An 18,154-nucleotide genomic window follows, 5' to 3' on the forward strand; every position below is an offset into this window, starting at 1 on the left:
CCATTTTCCAAAACAACATTGAGGACACGGGCATTTTATTCTATCTTCTATAGCTCCATTTTTAAAAGCAAATTCCAAAAACTGATTCAAACCAACCAGATATTCCTTTGTGGTCCTTGGCATTCTAATCCAAGATTTATCCATCGAAAAAATAAAATTAGCAGACAATATCACCTATAAGATTTTCATGAGAAAATAATAAGGTTAGAGTGATATTTAACAATTTTATGTACCAGCTAATGCAGAAATGGAGTATATGTAGAAATGGTCATAATGTTTTCTTTTTGCATGCCAAAATTGTAACATAATGAACATAGGAAGTGGATGTGGATTTACAGAACAACAATCTGAGAGAATGTCTATTTTTTCTCTATTTAGTACTATTGTAGTAAGCGCACCTAAATTATTTACAGGCTTGTACTTGATATTCAATTACTTTGTGTATGTACTAACTTATTCGGCAGAAACTCATTGATTTATTTTGTAAGTAAAATAAAACAGATAGCTGAGATTGAGAAAGATCAACATACACATCAACAAATGAACTTGATACCAGGAAGTTCATCAAGCTATCATCAAAGAGTACCAGCATATATCAAAAGGGGGTCAGAGTACCTCAACTTTCTTTATCCTTAAACAAACAAGATCTAGCAGCTCTCCAGTTCCAACTCCAGTTCAAGATAAAGCAAATATTGAAAGGGAGGTCAGACCTGATAAATTAAACAAAACAAAAATTTTCTATAAGATTATGCAAAAGGAATATCTAAATAACAGTCATGATATCACAACATTTGCTTATATAGAATGACTAACTTAAGTTATGAATCTATCTATGAAAACTCAAGTTATGAACTAGCCAGATCACTAGAAATCATGTCACTCAAGTCAGTATTCATCAAAAAATGGTAAAATATGTTCCTGAATCCTCTTACTCTCTAGTTTAATCAGTTAGTTCCTCTGTCTCGGATATGACCATGGTTAGTGAAACAGAGTAATTTGTCATATTATAGCAAGTATTTAGGAGTCTTATCCAAATTGTTGATGAACATACAAACATTATGTGATGAAAACAAAAATACAGATAGTACTAACATCACAAAGTCTAATTCAAGTTTATCATATGTCAATCAAGATCAATGAAGAACTAATTCAATCTTAGATCAAATCTTCATTAATAAAAAGTCTGTTTAAGGTTTTGATTATTTATTAGTAATTTGTTGAAAAGAATTTCTACTTATTTATATAATTGAAAAGATGATTGCTAGAAATTCAGGTCTTCATGTTTAGCGACCAGATGAAACAAGTCTGTTCTTCTCACCTAAATACTTACGGAAAGATACAAACTTGTATTCACCACTCCAATCTACATAACTACTGATTATAGAAAAAAATGGCGTGATCGTCAAGGAAAGTACAATATAATATGTGATATGTCCATTCCAGTACAGCCAAATCACAATTAGGAGTAATCTATTTGACTGCTAAACTCAATAGTTGTATGCTTTGTTAAAAGAAAACTTCCTTGCATTGAGCAGAATATTGGCATACTGTCTGACCAGAAATACTAGATAAACCAGTTTGATCATCGCAATCTCGACACAAGTAACGTTTCAAAACAACACCTAACTCGAAAATAGGAACAAAAACCATGAAGTCTACTGTAGGAACATCACTTTTGGTTTTGCTAGTTTTTGCCACTCTTACGTACTGCTTAGATGCAAGACTATAGGCTTGCCAGCCGAGTGGCAAAATCAGAGGCATAAAGCCACCTCCAGGACAATGTAACACCGAAAACGACTCAGATTGTTGCAAAAAAGGCAAGATGTACACCACTTACAAATGTTCACCTCCAGTGACTGGTAATACCAAAGTTGTTTTAACCTTGAATAGCTTCCAAAAGGGTGGAGATGGCGGTGGACCATCAGAATGTGATAACCAATACCACTTTGATGACACTCCAGTCCATTTCTTAGAATTTTTTCTGAGTCAGAATGTTCAAAACATCATGACACCTATTTTATTGTTGATTCCTCCTCTTTTGATGGTATTATGTGCCTACAATTTTAAAGTTTTACTATAGAAAGTCGTACACTTTTTAATATCGAGGAAAAGTAAATTCATATTTGATTGCATTTCTACTGTGTTTCAAGTGGGTCGATACATGTTTTAAGAAGACGATTTATCCGTAGTTGTCTTCATATCAAACCTATTTTCCATCTTCATCATTTTTTGATACTTACACCCATTTGCTCAAGATCACAGGATGACAGTTGTAGATGAGTGTGATTCTACCATGGGATGTGATGACGAACACGATTATCAGCCTCCATGCCCCAATAACATTGTTGATGCCTCTAAAGAAGTGTGGGAAGCCCTGGGTATACCTAAAGGTGATTGGGGTGATTATGACATTACATGGTCTGATTCTTAGTGCATCATATATAGTACTTAAGGTATCTGTTTGCATATGATGGTTGTCTTTGTACTCAGATTATGTCATCTAGTTTCTCATGTAATTTGTTGTTGTAAAATTACAGTATAATTAATGAAATTCTGTTCATGACTACTTTTGAACTGATCATAATATGAAATTCATGCCAATGAAAGAGAAGAGACATTCTCTCTATCACTGAAAGCTAAAACAGGACTTGGTTGTGTAGCTAAACTAACCTACTACAGTTAATAAAAAAACATTTGCTGATTTAAAGTTAAAAATAAGGTGGAATTCATCAGTCCCAAATGCAGTATATTTTAACTCTACGAGTTGGTCTGAGTCAGAATTTGCTTTTGCATTTGTTTGTGTTAATTGTAATCATTGATTTTGATATCAAGAATGAATATAAGCTCATTGAACAATATAATGTACTCAGATTATGTCATCTAGTTTCTCATGTAATTTGTTGTTGTAAAATTACAGTATAATTAAGGAAAAAAGATCCACCACACAACGGGAGCTAGCAAACAGGAGAGTACAGACTGTTGCAAACTAAGAGATGATACCGCAAAATGCAGAAGATGTGAACATGTGGACTACATGATTTCCTGTAAAAATCTTCTACCACAAAATATATGTGGACCAAAGGACTAAAGGACTTCCTGTAAAGACCTATTAGAACATGTGGACTATAGACCTATAAGAATATAATATACGAACAAGTATACAGAGATAAGTGAAATCGAGGGCATATGTAGCAGCTAAACAAAGAGAAACTATATACACCTATGCATAAACAAGGATTGACAGAGAAGACAAAATTTACAAAGAAACAAGCCACCTGTTGAGCAACACGATTGAGACTAAGAATCTGTAGACACAAAATGCCTCGAAAAGTTTGTAATTATCGCCAAAATTATAACAAAATAAACCTAATTCTACCACAAAATACATATTCAAATTTAATATTTTGAATTTTCCTCCAAGACTAATACAACAATATTAACCTAATTTTACCTCCATGCATCTATACAAACAGCAAAAAAACAAGCTTACATAGTAAATACAAGCAATAATTTGTACAATTTGTGAAGATTCAGATTATAAAATCCAAAAATATGAGGCTGAAGTTTATAGAGCTGTGAGAAGTGGAAAACATTACCTTACAACACCTATCCCATTTTGAATCTCGTGAGTAGCTGAAGTTTATAGAGCTGTGAGGAGACGGCGGAGGAGTGCGATAGAGACGACGGAGAAGTACCGCTGTAGACGTCGGAGAAGTGCTGTATCGACAGTGAGAGAAGTGTGACAGTGAGAGATAATTTGGAAGTTTCCTAAAGTTGTGTTTATTTTGTGTTTTGCAATTAAAGTAAAAATAACTTTTTATTAAATTACCTATTTCCAAAAGTTGTGAGTATTTGTATTTCATAAATAAAAGATATATACCTTATATAATGAAATAAAAAATATATTCTGAAATAGCAGGTGTTTAAACTCCCGGTATTTACTTAAATTTTTCTCTAGGGGTTTTAAATCCTGCTATTTATTTTTATTTTCGGTCAGCTATCAAACCCCCGTTATTTACTGTAATATGTGGGAGTTGTAGTTAACCTCCTCTTTGAAACCCCCACGATTTAGGTATTTTTTTGTAGTGAATAATCAAGTGTTTATATGTAAAATTTGTAGAAGAATATACTTGTGGTGGGATTCTTCTATATCTATGTCAATCAACTTACTTTTTGTTATAATAGAATTGAGTTTATTGATAAACTAGTTATTTAGATCAAACAATTGATAGTCCAAATTATTTTATCTCACAACTACTATAAGATTGATTAAGGATCATAGTAGTGTGGTTGATTTAGGGCAATCCGTCTTTGAAATTTTTCATTAGTAAATTTTTTAAATCTACTAAAAATGATTGAGATAATTAGGTTTTGAAGCTAGTGGATTAGATTGATATTTATATATATAGTTATTGATAAAATATTCATATTCTTTATTGAAATACTATTTTAGGTGAACAAAAATCTATGACTTTTGAATTGACAAAACCAGAAATCTCCCAAATGGGAAATCATATTACAATGATCTGAAGACTTATTTTCTTTCAATTAGTGTACTTCTATTTTTTTTGCTTTAGAAATTATATACAATACATCCCTTTTTTCCTCTGGAAATCAAGCGGGCAATAAAAAATATAATTAGTTATTTAATATATATTCTAAATGTAATCCACATTCTAAATATAATTAGTCACTTGCTGCTTTATCTGAAATACTTTATCCTCAGCTCTTTTCCATCAACTTATTTTTATACTAGGCAGCTTAGAGAATCACCATTATTATTTAACTCAATGTAAAACAAGTTTGTTGGGTCAAAATTAGGAAAATATACATACTAATACTTATAGGTTACCATCTTTTATCATTTTTTTTAAGTAATAGCAAACCTAAGGTATTTACACTGTCAGAATCATTGTAATCTATTGTATTATATTATATCGTTGCTATATTTACTATAATGTTTATTTTGACTGTTTCTTAAAATGTGTTGTATTATATTATTAAATTTATTTGTTACGTAATAATGAAAATTCATTTTTTATGGAGCAACAGATTTGGTGTATTCTCATTTTTACTTCATTTATTTTTCCAATCGTATATTTACATAATATTTCAAAATAATATTTTACCCATTACCTTATATTATTTAATTCTAATCAAATCTCATACCCTAGAATAACTAATGATATTTTAATATATTTATAAATTACAATATAATACGATACAATCAAATCAAACAATTAAAATATTATTAAACAATAATAAACAATACAGTTTAGCCAATTATTGTATATACCATACAATACAGTATAATAGAGTACAATAAAATATAATACATTTTAATTGTTTGGTTTTCTCACCTTGTTTCTTCTTGGGTGTATGGACCATAGAGGGCAACAGCCCGAGGGGAAAACAAGAGCGCAAATATAAAAGTCTATTTCGTTTTTATCGTCGTCAATTATTTTATCGTCAAATTTAGACAATATAATTTTCTCGCTTTTCTCTTTTTGGTATGTTATGAGCAAATTTGGTGCTTGAATTTGGGTTTAATTTTTATAATAGATTGAGTGATCAATCGACTTTCCATACTATACGTTTAATTGCATAGAATTAGTATCAATATGAAATTCCTTATTCCAATCCAAAAATTTAAAGATTGGAGTTGACGAAAAACACCAATTAGCATGCTTAAAAGGTTTAATGAGGTTTCGATTTTAAAATTATTAAATATTTCTTTTACAAATGATTTCCTTATAGGATTGAACGATTCGAATTATTTTTTTCTATTGTGTTTATAATAATATCTATCTTAAAAATATATATTTTAAAAGTTGCTTATTTAACATGATATTAGAATGAAAAAGCTTTCTTTCACTAACACTTACCATAGATACATAACGTTTTTGATATTTTATGATTAACTTTGTATCTGAAAAATAAGATCGACCGTGAGAGAAAAAATTGATTCATGACCTAAGTAAGTATAAAATGTCTATGCAAATGCGTCAACCTCATTACTTAACTAAATAACTACAATTAACCACGCAACATGTCTAACCATTTCTGTCAAAATAAATACCATTTTGAATCTATGCCCACCAATTTCTACAATACTGAACTAAGTTACTCCATTTTCAACATTATTACATTATGAATGTTACATCGTTGTGCTTAATTACAATTGTTATTTTATCAACAATTTTCGACATGAACACGAAAACACATTATATATATATATATATATAAAACCTACTTTTTTTTTTAAAATCCAAACAATTGTAATCTAACAACACAAGTCAATAGCAGTAGGAATGTTTTCTTTAGTTAGTACTATTATATAATTATTACTTAAGTAACAATGTTTTTCTTTAAAAAAAAAAATAACATAGGTACTAAACTATTTTAAATAAATAAAAATTATTTAGTAATGTTTAATAAGGTTTGGCATACAGAAGAACAGACCCTCTTTCTTCTCTCTGTCTGTCTGTCCTACATTTGGTAGCCCCAATTCTCTTCAACTAGGGTTTCTGCTTCTCCTCAGCATTTCCATTTCTCTGCTTGCGATCTTCATCTCTGTGAAGATTTCACAACTGGGTCAGTCGAAATTCTTGAAAACAACAAAAGATAAGCAAAAAAATTGAATCTTGATTCTTGATGGCAAAGACTAAACCAGGGAAAAAGGACCTTGATTCTTACTCTATCAAGGGTACCAACAAAGTCGTACGAGGTAATAAAACCCTTCTGGATTTTATCTTTATGTTTTCTGATGCTTTGTTGTGTGTACGTTTGAGGCAAATGTTTCATCTTTTTTGTGCCCTAGAAGTTTCTGTTTTTGGGGTTATCTAGAAAGTATCGCCTTTTCAAAGCATCAGCTGATTGCCCCCTTTGTTTAACTGGAAAAAGAGTTTAACAACTTGTGTATTAGCTTGATAGATAAAAACATATAATATAAAGAGTTAAACTTTGTAATGATCCCTTATTTACGAGCGATTGAAGGCAAGGATTATGCCGTTGATATTCAACTCGAGTGCAGTTTAATGGCGATATTCAACAACAAAAACAACTCTACCTCAATCCCAAGCTAGTTGGCATAAGTCATATGAATCCTCGCTAATCATGTTGCTCCATTTTATGCCTATGGAAAGAAGGAAATGGGACACAAAGTGGAAAACTCATTTTATGGTGACGGTATCTCCTTCTCATTGTCTTTGTAGACTGGCTCCTTTGTTCAACTGGAAAGGGAGCTTAAGATGTTAATAAAGGATTAAACTTTGTAATGATCCCTTATATTCAAACAATTTAAGACGAGGATTATTACAGTGTTATTCAACTCAAGTGCAGTTTAATGAATCTCTAAGGAAATGAGTTAGTCCGCAACAACAAAAACAAATCCTCCTTGCTAATCATGTTATTCCATTTTAGACCCATAGCAATAAGGAAATGAAACACAAAGTGGACAACTTGGAAACTAAACTAAATTGACATCGACATGGCAAATCACTCTGCAGTTTTAATGAACTCCAGCAGTGATTTGGATTTAAGCTTCAGCAGCAGCCGAAGATGATTTCACAGGGAAGAGATTGATAGAGAAGGAGGAGGAAGTAGGAAATGCGGATAGATTCGGAAGAAACATAGAAGAGAGTAATAGTTCTCTTTCCTGATTGATACATGACACCCTACCTTGATGTTCTTTATGTTTGTATTGTTAACAAAGAGTCGTTGCTGATCATATGGCTCCTAACATACCCATTTGCCCTCTTAAGTAGATCATTAAAATTGAATAGATAAATGAATTTGAACTCTTAATTTTACCATTTTCAGGAGAAAAAAAAGAGAAGGAATTTGAATTCTAAAAAAATTGTGGAAGTCTCTAAAGAACAATTTTATTAGTGTACAACATCTCGGAATGTCTCAATATAGAAATAATGCTGAATAAATTTGAATTTAGGAGTATCTTTTGTAATGGATTCCTGTGTAGTTGATTCTATTGTCTTCATAACTTATTCAATTTTGCTTTAGTTTGCTCTATACCCTGACAATGTTGTGGACATTCGGTTATCTTTAAAAAGCATTAACATTTCTGTTATTGTTCCTTTCTCAGTTGGTGATTGTGTATTGATGAGACCATCCGATTCGGATAAGCCCCCATACGTGGCAAAAGTAGATAAAATTGAGGCAGACCATCGCAACAATGTGAAGGTCCGAGTTCAGTGGTACTACCGCCCTGAGGAGTCAGTTGGTGGACGCAGACAGTTCCATGGGGCTAAAGAGCTGTTCTTGTCCGATCACTATGATTTTCAGAGTGCACACACAATCGAAGGGAAGTGCATAGTGCACTCCTTCAAGAACTACACAAAGCTGGAGAATGTGGGCCCTGAGGATTACTTTTGTAGGTTCGACTACAAAGCTGCCACAGGAGGGTTTACTCCTGATCGTGTTGCTGTGTGAGTTCTTCATAGATGCACTATAAAATTTGATAAATTTATTTTCTTGGTGTAATGTTAAAGACGTCCTTCTGTACTATTCGTTAACATGCTGATATTGAATGATTTGATTTTGAAGGTATTGCAAGTGTGAAATGCCCTACAACCCAGATGATCTCATGGTTCAATGTGAAGGGTGTAAAGACTGGTACGCATGTTACTGAATACTTTCCTTTACATATTAGCATATCTTTATTCTTGTTTGCACGGAAACCAACAAGCAAGCTTGCATTTTGTACTCGAAAATTTAGGTTAAACAGTAAATTGAGAGAGAAGGATGTGTCTTATTAAGTTTCTGTAACTTCATCTATTAAACAGTTGTAAAGACAGATAAATGGCCACATGACCAACATCCAAGGACACAAAACATGAAAATGCAATAAGAGATTGCCACATTCCCCTTCCTCTCTCTATTATCTCCAGATGTACAATTGTCATTTCTGAGATATTTTTGGAGTTATCACATCATTGTTGTCCACTATCCACATTATGTTGCTCTAACAACTAGGGAAGAGCTGCTCTGCAGTTACTTATTTTCTATGTTTTCAGCCTATTTTTTTATTTATTTAAATTGTGTTACACAAATAAAAAGGCTATTGGAAATTTGCTAAGTTCTAAGTTATCATTCTCAAAAAAAAAAAAAAATTTTGCTAAGTTCTTCAAATTCCTGCCTGAAGTCTAACGAATACTCTGACAAGAACTGGAAACTCTTTATGGGTTAAAGTTAAAGGCAAGATGCCCCTAGATGTTTATACTGAGAGAATGGGTCTAATAGATGAATATATTGCCAATTGTCTGAGAATGATTGGTCTATCAGATTGTACTGGATCTATAGATGACTAAGTTCCTTTAAGGGCATTTATGCGAGAGAAATGATGAATATGATCAATCATCTGAGTCAGTTGGGTGTGACGTTGATCAACAAAATAGGAAAAAGTTTGAGACAGGAAATGATATTCTAAATAACCTTCTCATAAAACAATTCTTGTGAAGTTGGAAAATATACACTCCCTGTATTGGCTTGTACTTGTCCACTATGACTGAAAGTAAACATTTAAACCTTTACTTGTCACTTTTAGCATATCAAGGGAAAGTACTCTCTTCCGTGTTTTACCTTCTACATCGATTACTTTTTCCCAAAATCATTTTTCAAGACCTAAGACTAAACATCAATTAAGAGGTCTGCAAAGTCCAATCTGGACAAGTAAAAGTAAGCGAAGGAATAATTAAAAAGGATGTGTGAATTTTCCACATTTGGTTGAGCTCATAGGAACATAAGAGGGAGGAGAAGACAACATTACTGTGGAGTGGAGGTGTGACAATTCTTTAGGCTGTAATTGCCTCTACTTGTGTTGAGTGAAATTCTAGTTGTGTTGTTCAACATCATGGATCTGAGGGAGGCCTGAGTTGGTCATTAAGTTCTATTAAACTTAAGCTAATTGTCTGTGTTATGTTTGTTTGGTAACTATGTTTTTAAGAACTTCTTCAATGGTATCCATTCTTGTAAGATGGTCTTATTTTTTGTATGCAATTTTACTGCAGGTTCCATCCTATCTGTATGGGTATGACCATTGATGAAGCAAAGAAATTAGACCCTTTCTTGTGTTCTGACTGTTCATCAGAAGATGATGCTAAACGACCCTTGAACTCTTTCCATGTTGAGCCAAAGGTAAGAATCTGTTGCATACACTTGATAGTCTGAGATGTTCCAGTATTTTTTATTCTTTTTTGAAATTGGTAATTGCATTCATCAGCATTAAGGATATGCTGGCCACCTCCAAAAGTGAGCAATTACAAGCGTACTATCAACTCTACAATCTGATCTATACAAAGTAGTTTACACCAAAGAAGTAGAGTTTCAATACAATTCCATTTTATTTTATGTATGGAATTGGACCTATCTTTAAAGCATCTCCCATTTCTTTCCTTCCATATTGACCACCATATACATGATGGTATTAATCTCTCTTTTGACTTTTACTTCCTCCCCTCCTATTCCAGCAACTCAAAAGATCCGATGTGTGCTCTGGCATTGTCCAGCTAGTGCTTGTTTTGTTGAGGAAAAGGTTCCATAGCTGAGTGGTGAACTTACAATGTAAAAATAGATGCTTATTGGTTTCCCCTGTTCTGTTGCAAAGAAAAAACCTGGGAACTAGTTGTCTAACTTACTTTTGTAAGATTTCTTGTGTAAGACTAGCTCTCCTAATCACTAACCAAGTAAAACCTTTCACTTTGGCGGGCATGACACTCTTCCAGAAGTACTTCCAAGGATATTGTGTTCCCCTAGTCATCTCATGTAGTCCGCTGTTATATGCACTTTTGACTCTGAGAACCCCATCCGTGCTGAGTTTCCATAAGACCCTGTCTGTAGCTGTTGGGGAATGGAAATTTCACCTAATGTTCCTAGCAGAGCTGCCACCCTCTCTATTTCCCAATCAGTAAGCATTGGATATATTCCATCCCTGCTCTGTCCAATCAGGATTCTCACAAATGAGGAACAGATCTGGGAAAAGATCCTTGAGAGAGGTTTGATTAACCCATCCATCCTTCCAAAATTTGGTTTTGTTTCCATTCCCCACTTTGAGATATAAATTTGCTTCCATTCTGCCCAAAGATTTCTAGATTTCTGATTGTTCTCCACACACCCACACCATAAGGTTCAGAAACATTCTCTGTACACCAGGGCTTTATTTCACCGTACTTCGCTACTATAACCTCCTTCCATAGAGCTCTTTCCTCACCTGCGTATCTCCATAGCCACTTCATCAGTAGAGTCTCATTTTGCAACCTCAAATTTCTGATTCCCAGCCCACCTCTTTCTTTGCTGGGAAGTACAGTCTTCCAGTTTACTAGACAATAACCTTTCCCTTCTTTATTTCCATGCCACAGAAAGTTCCTCCTTAGCCTGTCTAACTTTTCCACAACTTTTGCTGGAATTGGAAATAAAAACATCACATAGGTGGGTAAGGAATCTAGAACAGAATTTATCAAGACCAGTCTTCCACCTAAAGGTAAATACTAAGCTTTCCACCTAGTTAATTTCCTTTCAGTCTTTTCCAGGATACCCATCCCAGATGTCCAGTGCCTTGTGATTGCTACCCAGAGGCATGCCCAAGTAAGTGGTAGGCATTTGATCAACTCTACATCCCAAAATATTTGCCAAGTTTTGAATCTGCTGGACTTCATTAACAGGGAACAAACTGCTTTTTCCCCAATCTACTCTCAACCCTGATACAGCTTCAAACAAAACCAGAATCACACTAATGTAACTAATTTGTTCAGCTACTGGCTCACAGAATATGAGGGTGTCATCTGCATATGGCAAATGACAGATTTTCTTCTCCTCCCCCACTTCCTGCTACTTGGAATCCTCTAATCCACCTGTTTTGTTATGCAATCTTCATCATGCTATCAAAACCTTCCATTGCTAGAATGAAAAGGAAAGGTGAAAGTGGATCACACTGTCTCAACCCTCTTTCTGATGTAAAAATCCCACAGGTTCTCCATTTACTAGAACATAGAGCCTGACTTTTTGATACAAAATTCAATCCACTTCACCCATTTACCACCAAAGGCATTGTCTACAAGTCAGTTAATGTCGTTATTATCAAAATCAGATTTAATTAATGGCCTTTATCTGTCTGTGATAGAGATGTGATGGTAATGTTTGCTTTCATATTCTGTTCTTGTATGTAGCTGGTCGTTAGTTTATTTACGTCAAAAGAGAGTGATGGGTTCTGTAGGAAGTGGAGGATTGCATGTTCAGTCACTTGATTTGTGATAGTATGTCAGGCTCCTCACTTTAAAGGAAGGAGAAGGCTAGGACTGAGAATAGGATCTACTTAGGTCATGATACCTAATGTATGAGACTAATGATCAAGATCAATGACTAATAGTCTAATACCATCAAAGTTGATATTTAGTCATTGGATTGCATTTTGATAGTTTGTCTCATCACCATAGTTGAAAGGAATTCCATAGTTTTATCATGTATGGATAAGAAGGAAAATGAATGTAAGGAATGAGGGTGTTCATGGTTTGGTTTGGCATAGTTTTTATCTAAACCAAAACCAAATCAACTATGTGGATTTATTATAATGTATACCTAATTAGTTGTTTTTTGTTTTGGTTTTGTTGGTGTTTTTGCACTCTCTTTTTCTTACGAAATTTATTTTATTCAATCTACCGGATGGAAGGACACAATATCTTATATGCAGGTATATGTTTAACAAGAATCAAATAAATTGATTGAGTTATCATCCTTTGGAAGATTTATATTGATATTGATAAATTGCACTATGAGATAAACAACTATTCACTTTCATAAATTAAAAAAGAACTTGCATCACTATGTGAGAGGTTGGCTGTAACGGGCGTGAGGAGGGTGAGGTGATTAGGCATGATATGACACAACTTGAGCTCACTAAGGACATGAAAGCTTGATAGGAGGGTCTGGAGGTTGATAATAAGGGTTGAAGGTTAGGATGCAGTCGGGCGTATTTTGTTTCCTTTCCGAGCGTATTAGTATTTTTATTATTGTTTCCTTTTTCTTTTGATTTCTACCACTACTTGTTTCTTTTGTCTCAATATCTTCGGATCTTCCTGTTGTTGTTTTTGCTTGTTGCTACTGCCTTTTTGTCCACTATTCGTTCAGTCAGCAGTTGAGGATGTATTTGAAACCACCTCTCTATGACTCTACGTGCTCAAAGGTAGGAGTAAAGTTTGCGTACGCTTCAACTTTTCTGACTTCACCAATGGGAAAACATTGGTTTGTACCTCAAGGTTAAAATCTTTTACAAACATTAACAATACTTCCTCAGTCCCATTTAAGTATCGTAATTTGAGTTATGCCGAACTACAAATTGGATAATAATGCATGAGATGAAGTATCATTTTATGTAAACAAATGGTATAATGAAGATAATAATAAATAATGAAGATAATAGTAACTCTTTGATGAATCTGAACTTCGATAAGAACACTGGATGTGTGTTGTCTTATTGCTGGCTCTGATTGTAGCCTCTTCCCTGCCTATGGTAAGTAGATGTTGGATAACAGATATTAATGGAAAATAAGAGGGTCATTGCTAGGTAATTGGATTTGTCATGCGGGCTGGCTGTTAGATTGGTTTGATAATCTGGCTGAACAAAAACAAGTTGTGATATTTATTCAAATGTGTCTTATTTCTGACACACCGATGAATATTCAGACTCGTAATATGCATGTACATATTTCTGTGTGCTTTGAGCGAGAACTACTTGAAATATAGTCTTTTATGAATCTTAAATTCCAATTTGTCTGTCGCTTGTGAACATTTTAGCTAAGTCATTTCTGATTCAATGGCCTAGGTGGAGTTGAAGCGCAGGAAGAGATAGCAAACTTGACTCTTTGTGAAGTGGGAGGAGGTACGCTTTTTCATATGGAATGGGATTCATGATGCAGAAGTGCTTGTACAGCTGAAGTATGGAGTTACTAGCTTTTTGGTTTCTGTAATGTCATTATGACTTTTCAAAGCAAGCTCATATTTCTAAAGCATCTTCAAACTCCTTTAGAATTTGTATGAACTAAATTAACCAAGGGCCATTGTAGACCTTTGTAGTATATTTGCCTTGTTAACTTATCAACCCAAGTACCTTCAGGAAGGTAACCAAATGTTGAAAAGAAAGTTAAAAAACCAGGATGGTCTATCGATAGCGTGTTTGTCCAAACTTCTAAAATCTGCTTATTTTGGAAATTGTGTTGTTTCAAAACAGTATTTTTGGTGAATTTGCTTATTTTGAAATTGTGTTTTTCAAAATAGTATTTGTGGTGAGAAACCCTCAAATTATAAAGTACTTTGAGTAGCAATTAGTGTTTGCCTAAACTCTTTTAAAATAGTGTATTTTTCTATGAAGTGCTTTTCAAAAACATACTTTTTGGAGAGATTACTTCTCTTAGCTTTTGAAAAATATTTTTCATAGCTTTTCAATTGTTGTGTAGAAAAAGGAAATTAGTGAAATGAGATTTAATAGATTTAGAAATAATATTATTCACTTGTTGGATTACTCTCAATTCCAAGAGGACTTTTTTTGTACTTCTCGTTATGTTTTCATGACCTCTTTGCTAAATGATTGCAACTTTGAATTTTTTTATTATTGTAAAGAAGTTCACTTATTGTTATTGTGTGTTCTATGTGTGGTTTTCTTTATATTTTTAAAATAATTTGAGTGTGTTTTTTTGCCAAACAATAGTAGACTGACGTGAAAATGATGCACCTTATTGTACTCAATTTCAACAACTTAACATTTTATTTTTTTCATAAAGAAAGACTCCCTTACCCACCCTTCACTCTCCCCACTAAAAGATATAACTATTCTTTATTTAAATAAATGAAGACATTTTTTTTTTATAGATATACCTAACAAATTCTGCTCCAGAAACGATTATTTTTTTTAAGAAAAAAAAAACTCGCTATAGGGGCAGCAATTTTACAAATTTAAAAAACACAAAGCCGTTAATGCTGTTAAAAACCAAAACGGATCTTGCTGCTTGAGCAACGAGTTATCCGTTTTGGTTAAAAGATAAAGTTTGAAAAAGAAAAAAAAGTGACTATTGGCTTCGGATACCAACTTATTGGATCAATTAGTATTCTAAAATGCCATGTCTAAAAAGGGTACAAAATTAGTAAACAAGATATCTATATTACAAAAATAAAATATAAAAATACCAATTACTATTCTAAAGATGAACTACATTGCTACCCTAATGCCATAAACATAACAAAATCACCAATACCCTCAATAGTATGAAACATTTTACATGGAGAACCTATGGTGATTTGGGATGGACATGTAATATGTTGTGGTAGGACAGTTCTCTTATGTTAAAAATATTGCGAAAACTTATTCTTAAGCAATGCATTACATTACATTACATAATAGGTATGTTTTGATAAGAGTTTCACTTGTTAAAGACTATGTAAATCTCTTATTAAAACTAAATTTGCTTTCTATATAACTTCATGAATTTATCGTATCTAATGAGAATCCTAAAAATGTGATCCCCCATTTGATCTTGATGAAGAAACAACAATGATAATAACAAGGTCATCCTATAACTCATCATGTTATTATTAATTGTGTTAGTAACAATGCCTTTATAGAACTGAGATATACATGAAGGACAAGAGGGAGTTGCTCAAATGATAAGCACTCCTCACTTTCAACCCAACGTTCTGAATTAAGTCATCAAGGAAGCAAAAAGGGTAAATGCTCCTAGGGAGGGGTAAAAAAAAGATAAAGGTAAAGTAAATTTACACGATGGAATGCCAAAATTGAGGAGTGTATATTTTAGAAATTTGACAGGGTATTTACTAATGAAGAATTTCTTAATATCTTGCATCTATTTGAATTGAAGTTCATTCTTTCAGTATGGAATTAGACCAATCTCCATTACATGTAGTGTGCAACACAAAGGAGCCTATCATAAAGCCTTTTAACTAACTTTTGGGCAAAACATCATCTTTCATGGATGTTATAAAAGAAAATTGGAAACTAAATCTAAGAAGATGAAGTAAAATCTTTCACAGATCTAAGACTAGTAAGTCTTAGAGTGCGTTTGGTACGAAAGAAAATATTTTTCAATTTCTTATGTTTGATTGGGTTAAATGTTTTCCAAATTAACTCATTTTTCTCAAATTTAAGGAAAATTACTTCCCTTCAAAACTTAAGAAAACATTTTCCAAAACTCTCTTCCAACCTCCCCTACCCACTCCACCCCCTACCAGCTCCCCCAGTCTACTAGCCCCAACCTAGCCCCCTCGTTACCCCTAAAAAATTAAGTCTATTTTTTTAAAAAAAATCAACTTCAAAAATTCATTTTTGCACCCCTACCCTTGACTCCTCCCCCCCACCCCCTACCAGCACCAACTCCACCCTATCAACAAAACAAAAAGATTTCAACTTCAAGAATTATTTTCTACTCTAATAAATAATTAAAAATATTTTTCAAAAATCATACATTAAAATATTTTTTCGAAAAATATTTTCTATTCACCAATCAAACATGAGAAAATAAGTCAAATATTTACTTGTTTTTCAGAGAAACATTTTTCTTCGTACCAAACACACCCTTAGTATCTTTCCAATAAGATAATATCCAAGAGCTGCTATATAAAAGACTTAGATGTCTTTTACCAATTTTGATTTCCACAAATCTAACTGATTTTGTGAAGGGAAGGAGTATCGTAGAAAATGTCTTACTAGCTAAGGAGATAATTAAAACATATCAACATGAGAAATAAATTTCATAATTTTGTGATTAAATTGAACACGGCAAAAGCTTCTGATAGAGTTTTCTGGATTTCTTTTAACAAATGTACTAAGGCATATTAATTTTTTTTAGATTTTTATTTGTTCCAAACATATTTACCAATTGGTTCAGATAGATTTAAGGAAAAATTATCAAACTAATCACAATTCCTAACTTAATTAGTAAAAATATCTACACTTAAAAAATAATTATTGAAAATATCAAAATGTCAACATTTTAGAAAATAATTTGGTTTCAAATTTTATTATTAAAACAGTCCAACTTTGAATCAAATTCTACCTCTATTACCCATTTACACTTTTTTCTATGCTTTAGTACCATTAAATTTATTTTTCATCTTTCAATTTTCAATTTTTTTCTCTTTCATCAACTTTTCAATTTTCACCATTCCTATGATTCTTTTTTTTTCTTTCATCAAAATTACACAAATAGTTCAAGACTAATTATATTAGATGTCTCTGCACATTAATAGTGATGGAGAAAAGACCAATTCAAATTAAATGGATTTAACATAATGTTACGACATGGATCGGGATTAAAATTTTTTCCATTTTCATCCATTAAATAATATTTTAATTTAATCACTTGTTAGAATTATAAGTTCTATTTAATACAATATTATTCGACCGCCACAAAATAGGACATTAGTTATACAGTTGATGCAATTCTTGATTTACTTAACGGAAAAGGGCCTAAAATATTCTTAAAGTATTGAAAATGGTACAAAATTATCCTCCGTCCACTTATTGGCTCCAAAATACCCTTCCCACCCACCTGTTGGCTCAAAAATACACCTGTCATCCACCTTTGGGTTCAAAATTTGACCACTTATTTAACGATTTTAAATTTAAACTATTTAAATATTTTTAAAAATATGTGGCGGTCAACTATTTGTTATAAGTTATTAATATAATTTATAAATCAATCCACAAGCACCTATTACTAGTTAAATCCCTCCAAATTAATAAACTCGTCATATTACTAATGCAACAACAGGAAAGTTACTGCCAATGAGTGTACTTAAAAATCTGAAGCAAAAGTATCTATAAAAGTAAATAATCATACATTCAAGTGTCTAAATAAAGTTACCGATAAACTTAAAAGTTTGACTATGTTCATCTTAATTATTCTTTCGTCTCAATTATGTGATGTTACTTCATAGATAACTTGTTTTTTCAAAATAATATATTAAAGGTTTTAAAAGAAATCATAAATATTTATATAACTATATTAAAGTGCATGAATTAATTCGGGATGTACTACTTTTTTACCTTTAGTCATAAATTTCTAATCAAGCTTGAAAGAGAATCCTATTGAAAGTGTTCTCCTAAATAATCGGCTCAACCTAAATTCAATTGGGG

General features: G+C 32.6%; 2 protein-coding genes across 2 annotated transcripts; both read left to right on the forward strand.

Annotated features, from left to right (window-relative positions):
• Nucleotides 1-968: 968 nt before the first annotated feature.
• LOC138348917 (kiwellin-1-like) lies at nt 969-2,431 on the forward strand. The gene is made up of 3 exons (XM_069298515.1): nt 969-977; nt 1,730-2,022; nt 2,263-2,431. Exons 1-3 carry the CDS (start codon nt 969-971, stop codon nt 2,429-2,431), a joined length of 471 nt encoding a protein of 156 aa, XP_069154616.1.
• A 3,838-nt stretch (nt 2,432-6,269) lies between these two features.
• LOC101253288 (chromatin remodeling protein EBS) lies at nt 6,270-14,191 on the forward strand. The gene is made up of 5 exons (XM_004240114.4): nt 6,270-6,727; nt 8,102-8,444; nt 8,563-8,631; nt 10,026-10,152; nt 13,832-14,191. Exons 1-5 carry the CDS (start codon nt 6,655-6,657, stop codon nt 13,856-13,858), a joined length of 639 nt encoding a protein of 212 aa, XP_004240162.1. The 5' UTR covers nt 6,270-6,654; the 3' UTR covers nt 13,859-14,191.
• Nucleotides 14,192-18,154: the final 3,963 nt, after the last annotated feature.

This window comes from Solanum lycopersicum, chromosome 5, assembly GCF_036512215.1.
Source record: "Solanum lycopersicum chromosome 5, SLM_r2.1".
Classification (NCBI taxonomy): Eukaryota; Viridiplantae; Streptophyta; class Magnoliopsida; order Solanales; family Solanaceae; genus Solanum; species Solanum lycopersicum.

Excerpts from the sequence above, each read along its gene's own strand:
- LOC138348917 (XM_069298515.1), top strand. Across the intron at positions 2,023-2,262 it reads ATCATGACACCTATTTTATT|GATGACAGTTGTAGATGAGT; the intron begins GTTGATTCCTCC and ends TCAAGATCACAG.
- LOC101253288 (XM_004240114.4), top strand. The coding sequence starts at position 6,655 with ATGGCAAAGACTAAACCAGGGAAAAAGGACCTTGATTCTTACTCTATC. Across the intron at positions 8,632-10,025 it reads TGTGAAGGGTGTAAAGACTG|GTTCCATCCTATCTGTATGG; the intron begins GTACGCATGTTA and ends ATTTTACTGCAG. Across the intron at positions 10,153-13,831 it reads CTTTCCATGTTGAGCCAAAG|GTGGAGTTGAAGCGCAGGAA; the intron begins GTAAGAATCTGT and ends TCAATGGCCTAG.